Source organism: Octopus bimaculoides, chromosome 14 (genome assembly GCF_046866305.1).
Source record: "Octopus bimaculoides isolate indiv1 chromosome 14, ASM4686630v1, whole genome shotgun sequence".
Lineage (NCBI taxonomy): Eukaryota > Metazoa > Mollusca > Cephalopoda > Octopoda > Octopodidae > Octopus > Octopus bimaculoides.
The window spans coordinates 17,236,028-17,256,243 of record NC_142941.1 but is presented as its reverse complement, the minus strand read 5'-3'; the positions used below and the strand labels follow the sequence as shown (position 1 = coordinate 17,256,243).

Genomic DNA, 20,216 nt, shown 5'->3' with positions numbered 1-20,216 from the left:
ATATTCTGATCCCCTGTCCCTTATGAATATGCCTGCACTTTGCCACCATCTCTATCCACATGGTTCTAGATTCAATTCTATTATGCGGAACCTTAAGCAAGTGTCTTCTGCTACAGCCTAAGAATGACCACAGTCTTATGAGTGGATTTGGTAGATGGAAGGCAAAAGATTATTTACATTTGGCAGATATTTGTCATCTTTGTTGTTAACACAACATTTCAGCTGATACACCCTCCAGTCTTCATCAAGTGTCTTGGGGAAATTTTGAACCTGGGTTCTCATCCCTTAGATATTTTTTGACATTATTATTATTATTATTATTATTATTATTCAGGTCACTGCTTGGAATCGAACTTAGAATCTTAAGGTTAGTAGTTGCGCTCTTAATCACTACGCCATATGCCCGTGGACAATTATGGAGTGAATTTTAGGGCTTATAAATCTAATATTTTCCTATCTTTCCTTAATACCAGTTCCCATATGTTATTCATATCCGCACTCGGTCTGCTTAGGAGGTTGTTGTGTCCTAGCATATGTGCTGCTTCTTTTACTTTTCGTATTTTCCAGTGGTGTTCTCTGTCTATTATTTTAACTTCATCCACAGGGGATTCCAAGCAGTGACCTGAATGATAATAATAATAATAATAATAATAATAATATCGAAAAATACTTTGGGAATGAGAACCCAGGTTCAAAATTTCCCCAAAACACCTGATGAAGGCTGGAGGGTATATCAGCCGAAATGTTGTGTTAACAACAAACAAGATGAGGACAAATATCCGTCAAATGAAAATAATGTACATAATTCCTCATCTCTTATATATATAACGAAAGGTAAAAGATGTTCACTGTGTGTATGTGTGTGTCAGCAGCATCATTTAACATTTATTTCCCATGCTGGTATGGATTGGATGGTTTGACAGGAGCTGGTCAGCCAGAGAGCTGTCCAAGTTCCAACTGTCTGTTTTGGCATGGCTTCTACAGCTGGATACCCTTCCTAACGCCAACCACTTTAGAGAGTGTACTGGGTGTTTTTTACGTGGCACTAGCACAGATGCTGCTACATGGCACCGACACACATACATATAATTATACATACACACGTATATACATACACACATATATACATACACACATATATACATACATACACGTATATACATACATACACATGTGTATATACATACAGCATAAGTATATATGTATGCAGGAATGTATGTGTGTATGTGTGTGTATTCCCGTCTCCCTGCTTTGACATCAAATGATAGTTTAAATAAATGTTACTGTCATGGCAAGCAGTGTCCTTCATTTCCAATCTTCCAAGAAAACATGTCTGGTCATGGAAATACATCACCTAACTTAGAAACAGGTGAGGAAGTGCAACTGGCCTTAAAAAATTCACCTCAAAAAAATTCCTTCCATCCCATACAAGCATGGAAATAGTGGACATTAAAATGGTGATGTGATGAATTAAAATTGAATTTTGCTGTCTAGTTTAAAAAGAAAATAAACAAGAGCACTCAGGGCACAAACCCCAGCCAAGACAACACCAACATCCTCTCAACAATTAGCCAGAGATGATTTTTAAAATGAGAATATCTGAAATAAACTCGACTGCTCTCACAAACAAGAATACTAAAACTGAACCTGACTGCTCTCAAAAATTAAGTAAAAAAAAAAAAAAAAAAAAAAAAAAAAAAAACAGAAAAATAATCCAGAATCCTTGTTCGGCACCTGATCGATCCCAATGGTAGAAATGGAACGTGAAGGTGGGTGTGCGGGTCATGTTTGTAATGCTGTGTGTGTGTGTCGTCTGCAGTGAGAACAGGGACAGTTTCCTCTATGAAGGCCTTTTTTAGTCTATCCACTGATGTAGTGTCTTCACAATCATTAAGGTCTATAATGAAAAATTTATCTGTGCATGAAAGAAAATGGAAAGACCTGCATAGGGTGCTGTTAACAGAGGTTTAACAACATCATTGCACACAAAAACAAGAGTCCAAGAAGTAAAGTTTCCTTGAAGGCAAAGCTAGAAATGCAATTGTGAAGGCCAAACATCCCTGAAAGTTTCATACGAATCTATCCAGCAGTTCTGGAGATATCTTGTCCACTGAAAACAATACTTCCACCTTCGCTGAGGCGGAGGTAATAAAAAGCCGTGAAGACACAAACTTATACAAGTGCTAGCATTCACACTGAAATTATTCATCCCTCGTATATGGATGTATACTCAGACCAAAACACAGGCATAGCTTATGGTTAAGCAGCCCACTTTCAAGTGGTGCCTCAGCATGGCCGCAGCCCAATGGCAGACAAGTGGAAAGATAACCTCAGTAGTCACCGCCCCCTGGGTTGAAGTGAGAACCAGTAACAAAAAAAAAAAAAAAACAGCATTTGATTATTCTCAATCCTTGTACATATCTAGAAGTAAACAATTTCTAAGTTAACCCTTTAGCATTCAGATTACTCTGTCAAATGCAATGCTTATTCATTCACATTATTTTGAATTAATCCTGCATTAGCTCATAGCGCTTCGAGATTATATGTGATTGTTTATTTCTAGAATAACATTGTAGGATAAGTGTGAGAGGCCAGATCTGGTCAGTTTGACCATAAAACAAATAGAATATTTGGGCTAGATATGGCTGGTTTAAATAATACTAGCTAACCCTCCTATAATTTGAAGTCTCATAAAAGCAGTATTAAATTCTAATTTCTGTAATGTTAAAGAAAGGAGTCAAATATACTAAATGCACTGAATATTTAGAGTGTCTTACCTACTGACAACAAAGCCAGTGATGAGACAATAGCTAACCTGGTTTTCCTACTGTATTCTATTAACACAACTATCCACATTCATTCATTCAGAACATGCTTTTATAGTTAAAAAAAAAAAAAGAAAAAAGTAAAAAGCAGCATTCTTAGCTATAAAAACTCGATCACATATTTCCACCTTTACATAGTGAATTTCAACTGTATTTTAAGGAGAGATGATGAATAAAGTTTAAAAAATCTGATTCATTAACCCTTTAACATATTCAACCCAAATATTTTTACCTGTTTTATGTTGAAATGAACCAGATCTGGCCTCTTACACCTACCCTTCAATGTCATTCTAAATATATAGTCACATCACTGAAATTTCAAAGCTACAAGATAATGCATGATTACTTCAAAACAATGTGGATAAATAAGCATTACATTTGACAGAGTAATTTGAATGCTAAAGGGTTGAAGTTTTCCTAACACAGGAGCAAGAGTGACTGTGTGGTAAGAAACTTGCTGGGTTCAGTCACACTGTGTGGCACCTTGAGCAAGTGTCTTCTCTCACCTCAAGCCAACTAAAGCCTAGAGAGTGGATTTAGTAGATGGAAACTGAAAGAAGCGTGCGTGCGTGCGTGCGTGCGTGTGTCTCACACACCACTGCTTGACAACTACCGTTGGTGTTTTTACATCCCTGTAATTTAGTGGTTCAGCAAAAGAGTACCAGGCTTGAAATAATAAAAAGTACTGGGGTTGATTAATGCAACTAAAACCCTTAAAGGCAGTGCCCCCAGCATGGCTGCAGTCAAATGACTGAAACAAGTAAAATATAAGAATAGGCAGGCCATTAATTTTGAGGGCAGAAAGAGTCGATCAACTCATCACTCAACTTGTACAGACAAAACACTGACTTTCCAGATACTGATGGTCCAGGACCCCTTATAATCCATGCTAATTAATGAGAATGAACTAGAAATTCACACAACTGCCAGACTAGTTTACTAGTACCTTGCATTGTACACTTTCAATGTTGTATCTGTACTTGGTTCTATTAATTTTGGAATAATGAGGGACAAAGAGAACTTCAGCTGGATTTAAACTCAGAACATAACTCTATATAATATGTAATATTTGGTTTAAATGCTCTACCAATTCTATAAACGCACTGACTTGCATAACTATTCTTTTACTTGTTTCAGTCATTTGATTGTGGCCATGCTGGAGCACCACCTTTTAGTCGAAGAAATCAACCATGTGACTGTTTGTAACATTGGTACTTATTCTATCAGTCTTTTTGCCGAACCATGCTAAGTTATAGGGACATAAACACACCAACACTGGTTGTCAAGCAATGGGGGGTGGGGGGTGGCAAACACAGAAATGTATATATATATATATATATATATATATATATATATATATATATATATATATATATATATATATACACACACACATACATACAATGGGATGCTTTCAGTTTCCATCTACCAAATCCACTCACAAGGCTGGCTTTGGTCAGCCCAAGGCTTTAGTAGAAGATGCTTGCCCAAGGTGCCATGCAGTGGGACTGAACCTGGAACCCTGTGGTTGAAAAGCAAGCCTCTTATTACACAGCCATACTTGCACTTGTGGTTTTTTTTTTTTATAAGTATAAAGGCTCAGATTTATATGAAATGGCTAATAAAATTGTGATGTCCATGCCTTTCCCAAAAAGCAATGAAAATTAAAACCTCTATCACAAATTTGCTTCACCATACAATTAACACCACCATACCCCAGCCAGTCACACATGCCAGATTTGGTTCACCATGCACTTAGCACTATAGCCTTGCCAGTACTTCACTCTAGAGTAATGCTATCATAACCACACTTAAATGACATTGTTTTTTTTTTTATATCTAAACTACACAAAGACAGAGTTAAAACAGGTTTGCAGAGATTTTTCTCTCCAAGTTCAATCAACAGTGATAGAAATTTTTAGTATATTTAAGATTTTATAGGGGCTGAGATGTTGATTTATGGGGATATTCAATTGAATGGATCTTATGTCACAGATTTCCTACATGCCTTACCTGCCTTGAGAAGTATGCAGCTTAACCATTCGGATACCAACCTGCCTGAGATAGCCCCTGGTTATAAGATACAAACTTCATGTTTTCAAATGATCTAAATAAAAACTTTCTCCTTAAAATTTCATATTGTTTCAAACACCAGCTTAATAACAACAGCTATTTTGCATTATATCCAAAATTCATTGACACAAAAGCAGTGTATTTCAACAGAATATTGTTACAAACAGGCTATAAAGAAACAAGAGTACAGCTGGCTAACCGAATGCCACTATAAAATAAAAACTCTCTAAGCAGTTTTGCTTGTCCTATCAAAAATAGCAGCTAAGTAACACTTTACCTCACAAAACTAATGGATCAATGTGGTTCAAGATTCACATTCTTCAGAAAATAATGATCAAAGCTCTGTCTAATCATGTCAGACGTAGGGCTAAACAACAACTTCATAATAACCCAACCTGTCAAACAACAATGTACTTACAATAGGATCAGTAGATCTTAGCCCATCCCTAACATTTTTTTTATAGCACCCTGAGGATATTTTTATCCTTTTATATATTCACTTTGAATGTTCTCAAGTAAACTGAGGCATTATAGCTACATAAAAAAGCACAGCATTTAATGGAAAAAAAACTCATGTATAGTGGCAGGGCATCATAAAAAAAGTATTAATCAGTATTTACTTATCAAGTTCCATGTATCAATAATAAATGTAGAAGATATACTTCAAAGCATTCATAATGCAGAACTCCATTCAATATGTAGCAACTGACAAAGACAGCAAGCTGGCAGAAACATTAGCACACCAGGCAGAATGCTTAGTGGCATTTCATCTGTCTTTACATTCTGAGTTCAGATTCTGCCAAAGCCAGCTTTGCCTTTTGTCCTTCTGGAACCAGTTGAGCACTGGGAGTGATGTAATCAACTAGCCACCTCTCCCAAACTTTCCGGCCTTGTGCCAAAATTTGAAACCTAAGCAGCAAATGACAGTCCTTCATAAAGGATGCCCTGTGATATCTTCCATCCATGGGATAGAGCTTACCTCATATGTGTAGTAAGGTACTACTACTACTACTACTACTACTACTCTAATTAGCATTCAGAGTGATTTGTGGTCAGTGACAGACTAAGAAAAAAATTTTGAAAAGCAGTATTGAAATACTATCAAGACCGCTAACAACAATATTATGTCCACCAACAGTGCTTCTTTACAAAAATCACAATCTTTTGTTCACACATGCATGTATGTGGAGAGATTTAATAATACAAGGTCAATTATGTTACTTTTAAATAATCAAAATGACTTAAGTAAATCATAAGTATTTAGCATTCCTAAAAGAACTGAAAGAGAAAACTAAAACGTACAGACATGGCTATGTGGTCAGAAATTTGTTTACCAACCACTTGGTTTCAAGTTCAGTCCCACTACATGGCACTTAGAGCAAGTGTCTTCTACTATAGCCCTGAGCTGACCAAAGTTTTGTGAGCAGATTTGGTAGACGAAAACTGAAAGAAGCCCGTTGTATATACGAGCAAGTGCTTTTAGATATTTGACTAACTAGTTGTTTGTTCCCCCAGCCCCCCACTGCTTGACAACCAACGTGGATTTTTTACTGTCCATGTAACGTAGCAGTTTGGCAAAAGTGAATGATAGAAAGAGTACCAGACTTTAAAAAAAAAAGGAAAAATAAGTACTGGGGTTGATTTTTTTTCCACCAAAACCCTTCAAGGGGGTTGCCCCAGCACAGCTGCAGTCCAACAACTGAAACAAGTAAAAAGGTTAAAGATAAGGAAGAATAAGGAATTTGCTAGCTTGATTGAATATTCAAAAATTTTACAGTGGTTCTCAATCAGGGTCCACATGGCTCTTGGGGGATCCATATAAGATTTTATTGCTTATGGTTATATTTTATTGCTTATTGGTTATATTTCTACAATACACAAAATATTCTAAGAATTTTTTAATACAATTCCTAATAATATTTTATCTTTTATCTTTTACTTGTTTCAGTCATTATACTGCGACCATGCTGGGGCACCGCCTTAAAGAATTTTAGTCAAATGAATCAAACCCGAGACATTTTATTTTTTTAGGCAGGGTGTTTTATCGGTTTCTTTTGCTGAACTGCTAAATTACAGGGATGTAAACACACCAGCCCCAGTTGTCAAGCAGTGATGCAAGTGGGTGGGACAAACACAAAGACACACACACATAGATATATACATATAAATAATATCTATTCTTTCAGTTTTCCTCTACCCAATACTCACAAGGCTTTGGTCGGTCTGGGGCTATAGAAGACACTTGCCCAAGGTATCACACAGTGGGATTGAACCCGGAACCTTGTAGTTGGGAAGCAAGCTTCTTACCACACTGCCATGCTTTCTTACCTATAACAGGATTTTTTTAGACACTGATTGGGTATGAGGCTGGGTCCAGTAGAACAAAATAGGAATCAAAGGGGTCCATACGCAAAAAAATTGAGAACCACTGATGTAAAAGCTAGAGATCATCTAACAGGCTCGAACATTCTATGACAAATGTGATGCTCTATTCGCTTTCACATCAATCAAATTTTCCTAGACACCTCTGCTACAATAACTACCAACTGCTGAACACACCAAAACTGGATGGGTAACAGTGAAAAAAAGAAGACTACACTACAGCTTCCACACTGCATTACAGGATATTTGCAATCTCGACTGACAGGCAACACATCCAACTTACTGGACATGCTAGTCACTTCTAAGCTTTCAATTAATAAACTCTTATGTCCAAGGTATGCAAGAATACAAGAGACTCATGCATCATGTGATTCCACTTGTAAATGGATATAGCACTAGCAGACAACCTATTGTGGGAGTTTCCATTTTGCTCACTTGACCTGCGAGAAATAGCATCCAAATCTTCGAAGGTTTTATTTGTCCAACACAGTCATTTATGCATACACAATCAGCATCCACATGATTTCAGTCTCATTGAATTTCTTTACTCAACCAGAAGTTATAATTGAAGACACTTGCCTAAAGTACTGCAAAGGAAGGAATAAAACCAAAGCAACATGGATGAAAAGGGAACTTTTTAATCATATGACCATGCCTACATCATCATCATTTAACATCAGTTTTCCATGCTGGTATGGGTTGGACAGTTTGACTAGAGTTGGTAAGACCAGGGGCTGCACCAGAATCCATTGCTTGTTCTGGCATGGTTTCTATGGCTCAGTGCCCTTCCTAATGCCAACCACTCCACAGAGTGTACTAGGTGCTTCTTCTGTGGCACCAACATGATCATATATATTTTCTCTCCTTGTTTCTTTCTGTGGAAAAGCGTAAGCTCAAAACATTAAAAACTTTTTCACTTCCCGAGCGTTAAACTAATATATGTTTTTTGTCTACACCACTTGTCTTCGTCTTGTTTTTTTATGAATTCCCTCCCTATATATATATATATATATATATATATATATATACACACACACACACACACACATCAGCAATTGAGAACCCAGAACAATGAAGCCATTTCATAAGACAAAACAAACACTACATGCAGAAAAAAACATGAAAACATGGGGCAGGGGACTTTTTTCTTTTTTTTTTTTATCTCCTTAAAAATTTAATAAATCTCTCTCCCCAGAAAAACAAACCTGAACTCTCTCTCTCTCTCTCTCTCTCTCTCTCTCTCTAAACTGACAAAGTGAAAAATATAGAAATAACAGTCACAAGGAATCCCCAAATGCAAAACTGAATATCAGAAGGAAGGGAGTGACTGAAATATGCAAACAATTTTTCTCCATTCACTTCTGAGAAAATTCTCAAGGCAGTGATGGAAGCATTTAGAATTAGGGACTGAATTGCATTGTGAGATGCGAAACATCGCTCCTTCTTTTGCCACACAGTGGAAGGAAAGGGAAGGAAGAAACACCTTGCCTAATCCTGAAACACTTTCCTAGATGTAAATGGAGAAAGGATAGAAGACTGATAATTACAAAGTTGGTCTTACTCATGAATTTGTTTTTTCATGGAAATTGATTACATATAACAATGGATTTTATTTTCACATGAGAAAAACTCTTGTAAAAAGAAAGAATACAGTTGGTTGGAAGAAAACCGCCTGCATTTTATTGGGGGTATTTTATAAACTATAGAAAGTTAGTTAGAAAAGATATGAAAATAAGTATCAGTTCTATGCATTATACTGTTAAAATGTATTTCTTTTTCCTGTATTTTCTATTAAGAAGAGAAAAAATTGCCTTCTCTTTGGAAATACAATATTGAGAACCAAAATTTTTGTAGCCTTGACACTTTAAAGAGCTGAAATGGAAAAGCTAGCAAAGACTGACGTTGGATCTTGGTGACACTAGGGAGTAAGTTACAATACTTTCTCATTAAGACAAAATGATGACCAGGTGAATAAGAATATTCAGGTGTTATACATTCAAATCCACCACGTGAATTTCATTATTTAATTGTATATGGTCAATTGAGACTAACAAACTTACAAAAAACTGTCAACATGACATATAAATAACGCCTCTACTTTTCTTTGGAGGTAGGAAAATAATTTCCAAGGAGATTGATGATTAAGGACCTGAGAATCACTGAAAATTAAAAAAACTGTCATGTACTTCTTTCTGTGAGGAACTTAGTCATAACACAGTGTCCACCACACAAACCTTATAACGGTTACCTGTGTGTTGGAAATAAAAGATTTGATTATCTGACTGAACTTCCAAACAAGGAACACGTTTTCTTCCCAAATTGACTTTCACACTATGTCTGTCCCATTTTCAGATAGCAAGGATTTGGTTTAAAAGGAAAGTTAGCAGCTATTGGGATACACACTACCGGAAAGAAATGCTGGAGAGAAGCAATTGTCAGATCCAGCCTGAATCCACTTTGCCTCACCTCTAGGGGACCACCAATTATACATATGAATACAAGAACAGACAGGACAACTGAGGCAATGTAACATGCTACACTACATCTGGCACAATAAACTAATGCATGCTGGTGGGTGATCCAGGAATAGACTACAGTACTGGATCCATGGATTACAACTAGATATTCGACCAGTAACCAAAGTGCTTAGAGGTCTGCTCAAGAAGTATTACATAACATGATCACCAGCATTATTTCTTATAGGATATAATGCAGATCTTTGTTTTCCTTAAGTAGTATGGTTGACTGAAACAATTCCAGAATTTTATCAAAATTTATTTTAAATCGACGTTAGACAGATGAAAGGCCAAGCTAGACAAGGGAAGATTTGAAGTGAGGAAAAAAGAATGAGATGACAAGGCTTTCACACATCAACTTGTTTACTTCACTATCTGCATCAATTGTTATATGCTTCAGCAACTGTAATCTATTAAACTGCTAGCACTTAATTTATGATCATACTTCTCTAAAATAACTCAAATTGCTTTGATATTTAAGTTCAATGTTTGCTCGTATTTAAGACAACCATTTGAATGAGTAAGAATTAATATAAAGTCATTTCAGCACCAATGATAAAATAATCAGGACAAAATAATTTTTACAAATATATATAAACAAAATCCAACACTGTACAAAGAAAGTAGATAGAACTTGAGAGATCGCGAGAAATTAGAGTAATATCAATTCATTCTTACAAAATAAAAAAAGAGAGAGAAAGCAAGTTCTATATATTCGTCTACACACACAATCAGTAGAGATCTAAGTGAAATATGTACAAGTAGCAAGCAACCGATTTTCTTAAACCATTTGCTATAAAACACAATAGGAGATAATGAAATAAAAGAAAGGGAGGGGATTCTTAACAGGGAGCGATGCGTTGAAAAGAACTAAAAATTATACGGTGTAATAAGTGACAACAGCAAAATGAAACAGACAGCATAATGACGAATGGGGAGGAAAACATATTCGTGAAAATGTAAAAAAAAAAAAATTGAAATATCATAGACTAGCTTCACTGCAGATGTGAAGTGCACATAATGCATATTTTATTTCTTATGATATTTTTGGAAAAAGTAATGCAAGGATAGCACAAAAATAAAAAAAATTTGAAACCTAAGCCGCTCAAAGGGGAAAAAAGGTGGAGTACTTAAATTGACAACCACATTACGAATAGCAACACAATGATAACGAACCAAGAGATTATATGCAGTAGCCCAAACGGCAAAATAAAAATAGCAGCTAAATCTCCTTCAAATTAGTTTCTATCGTTTAAAACAAAAGGGCAAGACTCATTGAACAATGTTATTCTTCGATATCCAAAAAAGAGAAGATGGTCACGGTTGCAACGCCTTTACCAGAGGTTTGGCAGATCTTGGGCTAAACAATAACAAAGCAACGAGGCAAAAAAAAAAATGTGGTTACTCGCTAGAAATAGCAGTTAAATCTATTTCAAACTACATCCTACGTCTTAACATAAAAGGACTCACTGGATAATGTAGTCCTAGAAATAACATCTAAAAAAAAAAGAAAAAAGGAAGAAAGAAAAAGAAACTGATCAAGGCTAGAATGCCTTCGATCAGATGTTTGATGACAGCAAGTGTGTGAGGAAAAACAAACAAACAAAAAAAATAATCCTCGTCGCTCGATACTTTTTTTCTTCCTTAAAAGGAAAGAAGTGTTGGGGATATTTGCTGCTAAGATTTCTGGGAGGATTGGACTGGATTGGAATTGAAAAATGCAACGAGACAAAGAACCGAGCAGAGCAAAAAGGAAATGCAATCGAATCATCATAAATTCTTCCTCGTTTGCTCTCTTCCCACCGTCGCTGTACATTAAAGCGACCATATTCAAGTTTACATTTAGACAATTTTAAGCCCAGAAACAAACACACACACACACACACAAAACTTCTAAATATTAAAAGAACAATACGATAAAATACACACGTAAGCAAAATTATTCATATATATATATATATATATATATAATGTACGTATGTATACACACATACAGAGTATTATAGATTTTTTATAGCTGATGTCCCTAGCCCTACAAAAATCAGGGTGAGTTATGATGCCAGCAAAAACGTGTTGGATTGTGGTGTATGCAGAAGGGATTGTTGAAACGGGTACTGGGTCGATATGAGCGGAGGGGTGCCTCGTCACACATACACAGTCAACCTGTTAAATACTTTTAACTCCCTGAACACGTGCTGCTGAGTTCGATTCGCTTTCGCTTATACACATACACACGCACGTGTGTATGTGAGGGAAAGAGAATAAAATAGAAAGAATTTTAAGCTCCAGTTTGTCCTGATTGAGCAAACCTGTGCGATCAGAAACAGTCCGGCCGTGGCTACCTCGTCTATTATTCGGACAGCTTATCGCGGACCACATTATCAAATGTATGCTTCGTTTTTATAAGACGGTATTGTGTGACTCGACTAAATAGGATTTACCTATTATTTATAGCAGGTCCAACGTCTACGCAAAAAGAAATCGTTTGGGGCGCTTGTGTAAATTACATTTTACATAAGGCCACTTACTCTGAGAGAAATCGACTGAAGCGAGTTGAGCCACATACCTAGTATTTATTTTACCGACTTGAATGGAATTTGAACTCGAATCTAAGAGGTAAAAAAAAAAAAAATAACGTATGACATGTAATCTGACAAGCTAATTGTTTCTGCCATAATAACGAATAAAAAAAAAATTGGCACGCGACATAAATTCGAAGGTGCTTTTATTGATCAGGATAGAATAAATGAAAAGCAAATCCAACTCTAACGGGATTTGAAACAGGCTAATTATTGCAAGACATTTGTTCCCAACAAACTAGCGTGATGGACATGGAGCAGGTGGTATGAAGCCTATTTGATGTTCGCCGAAAAGAGAAACTTCGCTTTCAATTCTCTCCGATACAAATAGTTTATCCTTTATGCCGAAACAAACAAAGCATTATCTTTCGGAGTTTATTTTGTTGACGAGTAAAGAAAGCATTAAAATCATTGAAACATAAAGCAGTGATCTACCTAATCAAAAGTATTCGGGGATATCGGACTGTTATTTCCAGTAGATTAAACAACAACGTGTAGGCTCCCTCGTTCACATCAGTATTTATGTACTAAAATTGGTAAAGTGAGTTGGTAAAACGTTACCCTGAAATTACCACATCAGCAGTAATAAGGCATTTCTAGCACAGGTACAGAACCAACACATTTCGGGGTAGAAGCATAAGTCCATTAGATCGTCCCAATAGCATTTGAAATTGCTAATTACTTTAAGGAACCCCGATAAAAAATTTAAAAAATGAAAAGCAAAGTCGACGCCAACCGATTCGAACTCAGAACATAAAGGAATGCAGTTAAATACTGCGAGGCATTTTTTGCGACACACTACCGATTGTCATCCATCATTCTTAATACTGAACGGACCGACTAAACAAAGCACATATCGCCCTTGGACTGATGATGAGAAAAAGGCAAAGCCGATACCGGCGAGGAATTCATAGCGGACGGATAGTGGGAGGGGGGGGGGGGGTCGACAAAAGAGCTAGTGAGTTCCATGCCTTTCCCCGTGCAAAGCCGATTTCGACTACGAAGCTAGAAATTTATAGCGAACGGAGAGTAGGATTGACAAAGTTGAGTTGTAACTTTCATGTCTTTCCATTATGGCATTAGCAAATGGAGAACTAGCTTGACAAGTGACCGGGTCCCTCCCGATAATTTAGCGCTTTGCATCTCGTTACAATAATGCTGATAACAGCTTGTTTAATGAATATAAAAAAGTTACACGATAAAACAAAAAAAAAAATACCACAGTATCTAGCGTCCGTGAAATGCCCCGCCCACCAGAAATAAATATCTAACTAGGGAATTGACATAATTCCATATGTCAACCTCCTTTCTGAAAATGCAAAAGAAAAAAAACAATTAAGAATAATAAATTCTTGCAGAAAGCAAAAATCTTGTGCAAGACAAAAGCGTTCCTTTAACGGAACTCACGTCGAGAAAAAAGGAAAGCAGGAAGGAAGTCGTTTGATACCATCTTTTTAGAATGGTGGTGGTGGCGGTTGCTGGGGAGATAAGGAAGAACAGAGAGGCAGACTTGAGTAAAACAATCCTTTTTCTTTCTCTCTCTCTCTCTCACTCTGATAATGGCGAATAGAAATAAAATGTAACAGGTATATTGCACACACTCACACACATATATATATATACACATATATACGTTTTGAGTTGGAGCAAGAGTAAAATAAGCATTAAACACTCTTGAAATGATTGACATTGTAACAAGCAAGTATAAACACAGACATACATATAAAACAGAAAGAGAGAACGGAGAAAAGAAGACCGAGTAAAACGAAAAAAAAAAAAGGAAAACGATCGAGTGTACAAGAAGCAAGAGAAAAAACACAAAAAGGTGTAAATTCAACAAATAATGCAAACGAATTACAAGAAAACAATTCAGACCACTCCGATAAACCATAACAAATTATTTGGTCCAGAGAAGACAAAACCACGATATAAATAGAATATGTAATTTTGTCGAGATAAAACTATTAGAACGCATGAAACATGTTAAAAGATATATTATGATATTGGATCGACTTAGCTTTGAAATAGTACTTCGTAAGTTTAACTAAATAAAGCTATTAAATGTTAACTTGCATATTAACTTTGTTTGATACACAAGTATATATATAATTTCTTTGCATTTTACGAAAGGTTTTTGGCTACGCAAACACGATCCCACAATTATCTGAAGCGTTAGAGAACGAGTTTACTGTATGGTGATACAAACGAACCAACTAGAAATAGCAGTCAAATCTGCCTCAAATAATACGAGCCGAGAAAAGGACCCGATCTGTTGGATATGATCCCGGGTTCCCTGTACAGGAAGAAAGAAAAGAGTGGATGGTCGCAAATGGAATGTCTGACATCAAGTCAAAACAAGTTACCTCAGCGTTTCTGTTGGCAGAATAGGTAGAAATGCCAGATTAAACGCTTTAAAAAGATTTACTTAGACTAGCCCTTCTCAGTTCAGACCATCGTCTTCGGGGTCGAGTTCAACTTTTGGTCATCACCCTTCCTATATTGATAACACGAGTTCGAGCAACAACAAAAAAAAAAACCCTAGGGTCCATTCAATCAAACTGCATATACACTCCTTTACTATAAACATCTGGCTCCAGCTAATGTAAGAAACCATTATTACTGTAAGCTGTAGAATCACTTATAGTAAAACAGTTCGACACTTCAATCCCGCTGTTGTTCACACGACCGATATTTAAATCCTGTTCTGTGTAGCTTTATCTCACAGGGATATATATATATATATATATATATATATATATATATATATATATATATATATATAGATATATATATATATATATATATATATTACTAAATCAATTGAACTAAAAACCTCCTATGAAAGTACCAACAGCAAAAAAAAAAAAAAATATTGGTGGAGATGACCAAGACAGGAAAAGTGGATAGAGAGCTAAATTGAACTCATCACACATGAAGCATCATCACCTACGAGTTGTAGTTTCTTTTTTTTTTTTTTTAGCAATTACAAATTTTGCTGGAGATGAGACATCTTGTTAATTTTTTAATCCTTTGGGAGGGAGCTGGGTGGCAAACGGAAATAGATAGAATCACAGAAGAAAAATATTACATTTCTTTTAAATAGTGTAAATGATTGAAATTTTTTTTTTTTTTTTACTTTAAGTTGCTTATTAAGTGATAATAAATTACTCCTATCACCAAATGACAGCACAATTTATAGAAATTGGGTGTTACACGTATGTCGAAAACATCGTTTTATTCAATATCTTAAAACAATGAAATCATTAAAAAAAAAACCATTAAATCAGTCATTTATTAAAGTTTTTCCTGTGATTTTTTTTACTGGATTCGATCAAACAAGTAGCATGGATCGACGGCTAAATCGAACTTAAAACACACACACACACACACACGTCATGAAACCAAAAGGAAAAGGGAAAAACCTCGGTAAAAATATATTTAAAAAGCCTTTTACGTACCGATCTGTTAAGTCTGCTCCAAATTTTTCCTCAAGTTTCCGTCGAACTTTTTTAGCCGACAGAGAGGAGAGATCTGCTCCTTTGAGTATTTCTGGAACCAAAACAGATCGATGGTGTTATTTATATTCATTTTCAAAGATAATAAACTCTGGATAATAATGATTTTTTTTCTTCTTATTTTGCATATTTTGATAAGTCCTGATTAAACAGACCTGTAACCAAAAAACTGTGATAATCGTGTCTTTTAAGTTCAAGACCAACAATTTTTTTAAGGTATGGTTTTGAGGAGGGTATTTAGCTGCTATGGCGAGGAAGAAGCAAAAACAGCAAAGAGCATGGGAAAATACAAAGAGAAATTTAAAACATTTGGTATTTTGTGAGAATTGATAGAAGTATAAATCCTAAAAGAAGTAAAACTGTCTTTTACAAAAACCAAGTGGTCAGAAAGGGGCAAGGTGTAGGGGGAAATAGCTTAGAGAGAAGTAAAAATAAAACTAATAATACAAAGTGGAAGAAACATTTATAAATTAGAGTTACTTCACCATTAGGTTATTGTTTCTTTTATTTTCAAAATTTGCATTCAGCAAGAGGTGGGGTGGAATAGTAAAATATAGTAATCTGTTACAAATCATGAAATGTACACAGGCACACAAAGACAGGCGGAGAACAGACAAAACAATCGCTATTATTATCATTAATGCTCTGAAAAGGCGAACCTATGATTATATTTGGTGTATATTACAAGAAATCCATTACAAGTGGTTTTAAATTTGCCAATTCTGCAACAACAAAAATATAAAGTGTTGACTTCTTTTTTTTTTTTCATTTTTACTTCTCCATCTTACGAGGAGACAATCAGAACAGCTAGCAACTAAAACAAAAAGGTAAAAACAGTAGAGGTGGTCACTAATGGAGAAGAAATGATAAAAAAATATAAATAAATCTGTTAAATAAAAACAAGCAGCGACAACAGATATATATATTTTTTCAAAGATCACTGTAAACATGCACAAACGGCTGACTCTACATACATCTATACACATACATATACACACATGTGTATATATTTATACACATAAGAGACATGGCTGCATGTGTGAAGATGTATACATCTTAAGAATGCATCACTTCGGGAGCTTGTATCCAAGATAAGAAGTAGAAGACTATGGGGAAAAATCATCTACCTAGACAATGCAAGGACAGCAATGAAGAGCAAGTGAATATTCATTCGCGCAAATTAGACATATTTAGGGAGATGTCCGACGAAATAATTAACATTATTATAACGATGGCATCTTATGAAGAAAAAAAGGATCAAATAAAACTAGTGTCACGACAGAAAGTCAGGCAAAACGAATCAGGAGGAAAGGAAGGAAGTTTATTGCTATTTTCATAAGGTATATAGACAGGTGATAGACATTTTTATGGATGTTCTGTGTGATATGCTTACCTCGAATGCTTCGCAAAAGCACAGCATTGCTTATCCCCGCCATTTTCTGTGTTCAACTCTGGCCACGCGAGGTTCACGTTTGTCGGTCCTAAAAACACATGCCTACTTCTTATACAGACACACGCACACGCATACTGTCTTTGGTCTTCGTAAATAAAATAAAAAAATTCATCTTGGAAACACATAGAAAAAAGATAATAATAAAGAATTATATCGAACTGTTTTTTTAATTAGAATTTAAATGAAGCAAATAGGATTCAAATATAAATATTTCAAAAGTTATTTATTGCAAAAAAAAAAAAAAACTACATACACGCACGCATGCATGCGCATATATATATATATATATATGCGTATAGTACCCATGTCTGTATATATATATATATATATAATATATATATATATATATATGTATATGTATGTATGTATGTAAGTATGTATGTACATGCGTGTGTATGTGTGTGTGTGTGTGTGTGTGTGTGTTTATGTGTTATAATAATTGTTACGAAATCTCGTCTACTAACAATATTTATTTTTAAAAAAAAACACCAAAATTTAATTCGGAGACAAATTTTGCTCAGTCATCTTGATAAAAGCTTGACAATCTATCATTTAGTTTTACGGAAAATAATAATAATAATAATAATAATAATAATAATAATAACAGCAATAAGCGAAACCAAAATCAATAACAACGGCTTTTACAGCTAGCAGACATCGTGAGCCTTCCTGATTAAATCTTCAATTATAGCATGCTAGTAATGCATAGTTTTTAGTGGCACTTTCTGAGGCATTTGCTTTGATTTTTACCTAAATCGATAAAATAAGTACCAGTAATATAAATAACATTGAATTTTATATGACTCTAATTGCAAAATAATAAAACTAATGTGCAGTCAAAGGAAAATCGTAATAGTATTGTAGTGTTTCACTTTCCGAAAATTTGACATGCTGTTGTTTTGGGGTTTTTTTTTTTAATGAAATGCAACCAAAAGTATGTTTATGTATACAAATGCTAACATAAATATATATTTATGTTAGCATGTATATTTTTTGCAATTCGTTATTATTTTGACAAAAGAGGTTGAGAAAACGTTTAAGATATCTCAAAAGAAGGCTTATTGTGAAATTTGAAATACTGTTGCACTAAATACCTTTTCCACCTGCAAACAACATGTATTTATTACATTTACATGTGTGCGTGTACTCAGTCATTTTTTTCGAATAAAAACCATAGTGAGAGTCAGAATACAACATTAAAACTCAAGACGAAAATACAAATATTAAAACTTTTAATAGTCCTATTTTACTCTCATTATTGAAGTCGCATTTCTTCTTTTTACGCTCGATTACCCTGCAATAGAGTAGAAAATCAGCCTGTACATTGGCGAGAAGCCACAAAATGCATACACAAGCCGAATACAACACGCAGGAATGGGTGCGTGGTTAAGAAAGCTCACTTTGCAACCACGTGGTTTCGGTTTCAGTCCCACTTCACAATATATTCGGTAAGTGTCTTAAAGGCCTGGTTCGAGGCCCAACCTTCTGAGTTCTTTTACAGGGCTTAGAAAAACTGTAGGACCAAGGAATATGTTGAATAAAATCATAATTAACTGATTCCTTCCTCCTGTATTTTCTTTTATCCAAAACAGGGAACTTTTCAGCACCCCATCTTGTGTGCGTGTATATATATATATATATATATATATATATATATATATATATATATATATATATATATATATATATATATATATATATATATATATATATATATATATATATATATATATATATATATATATAATCTTTTACTTGTTTCAGTCATTATACCACCTTGAAGAATTTCAGTCGAACTAATCGGCCCCAGTATTTATTTTCTTTTTAAGCCTGGTTCTTATTCTATCGGTCTCTTTTGGAGAAACGCTAATGTACAAGGATGTAAACACACCAACACCGGTTGTCAAGTGGTGGGGAACAAAAAAAAGACACATATATACACACACGCTCACACACACATTGGTATATACGATGGGCTTCTTTCAGTTTCTGCCTACCAAATCCATGGCCCAAGACTTTAGTAGAAGACACTTGCCTAAGGTGCCACACAGTGGGAGTGAACCCAGGACCATATGATTAGGAAGTAAACTTTTTACCACACAGTCATGCCTGCACCTTTATTATTTAAGGTTGTGAGACGGTAGAATTAACATGCCAGACAAAATGTTTAGTGCCATTTCATCTGTCCTTATATTCAGTGTTCAAGTTCTGCCAAGGTCAACTTTGTCTTTCTCCCTGTTGGGCTTGATAAAATAAGTACCAGTTGAGCACTGAGATCAATGTAATTGACTGTCCCTTCCTCTCAAAGTTTAGTCCTTGTGCCTATTGTAGAAAGAATTATATTTTACTAAATTATTGAGCAGTATAGTTTTGGCTATGTCATATAACTGGCCAGAATGTTATCAACAATTTTATGCCAATGATTGCACTTAGCAATATTGGCTGTTGTAAATAAACACAACCTTCTAACTACTGCCTATAGTGTTTAAAATGTTGCAAAGGCTGCCAGTAGGAGGATTTAGAAACAGTCCTTGAATAAAAATATTTTTGATGTGGTGATCTATGACAATGGAGATCTGGCAGCTAGCAGGTTTAAGGACCACATCACTTATATGTTTAGCCCTAACATCCACAACAGAAGGTAGTGCCATAAAGTCTTCTAGTTTGTCTCACCTTTCTCACTCAATATGAAAATCTGCATGGGAAAAGTCTTCTTTATATTAGTAGACAAACATTTTACACAGGACCATAGGTATAGGAAATTATTTTCAATTGGTATAACTTAAGGGTTCTGTTCAGCTGTGAGCCTAGTGTAAAGATTAAAATATTAGTGAATACCCTAAAGCCCCATACAGAAGTAGGGTATTCTTGTA

At 35.2% G+C, this 20,216-nt stretch overlaps 1 protein-coding gene across 1 annotated transcript in view; it reads right to left on the bottom strand.

Annotated features, from left to right (window-relative positions):
- LOC106883373 (uncharacterized) overlaps positions 1-17,343 on the bottom strand; it is an 84,671-nt gene extending 67,328 nt beyond the window's left edge. The window contains exons 1-2 of the mRNA XM_052972701.2: positions 17,284-17,343; positions 15,834-15,924 (exon numbers count right to left, since the gene is read on the bottom strand). Coding sequence (XP_052828661.2) covers positions 15,834-15,924; positions 17,284-17,326 — 134 coding nt within the window. The 5' untranslated portion in view covers positions 17,327-17,343. The remainder of the gene's footprint in view (positions 1-15,833; positions 15,925-17,283) is intronic.
- Between the last annotated feature and the right edge of the window lie 2,873 nt (positions 17,344-20,216).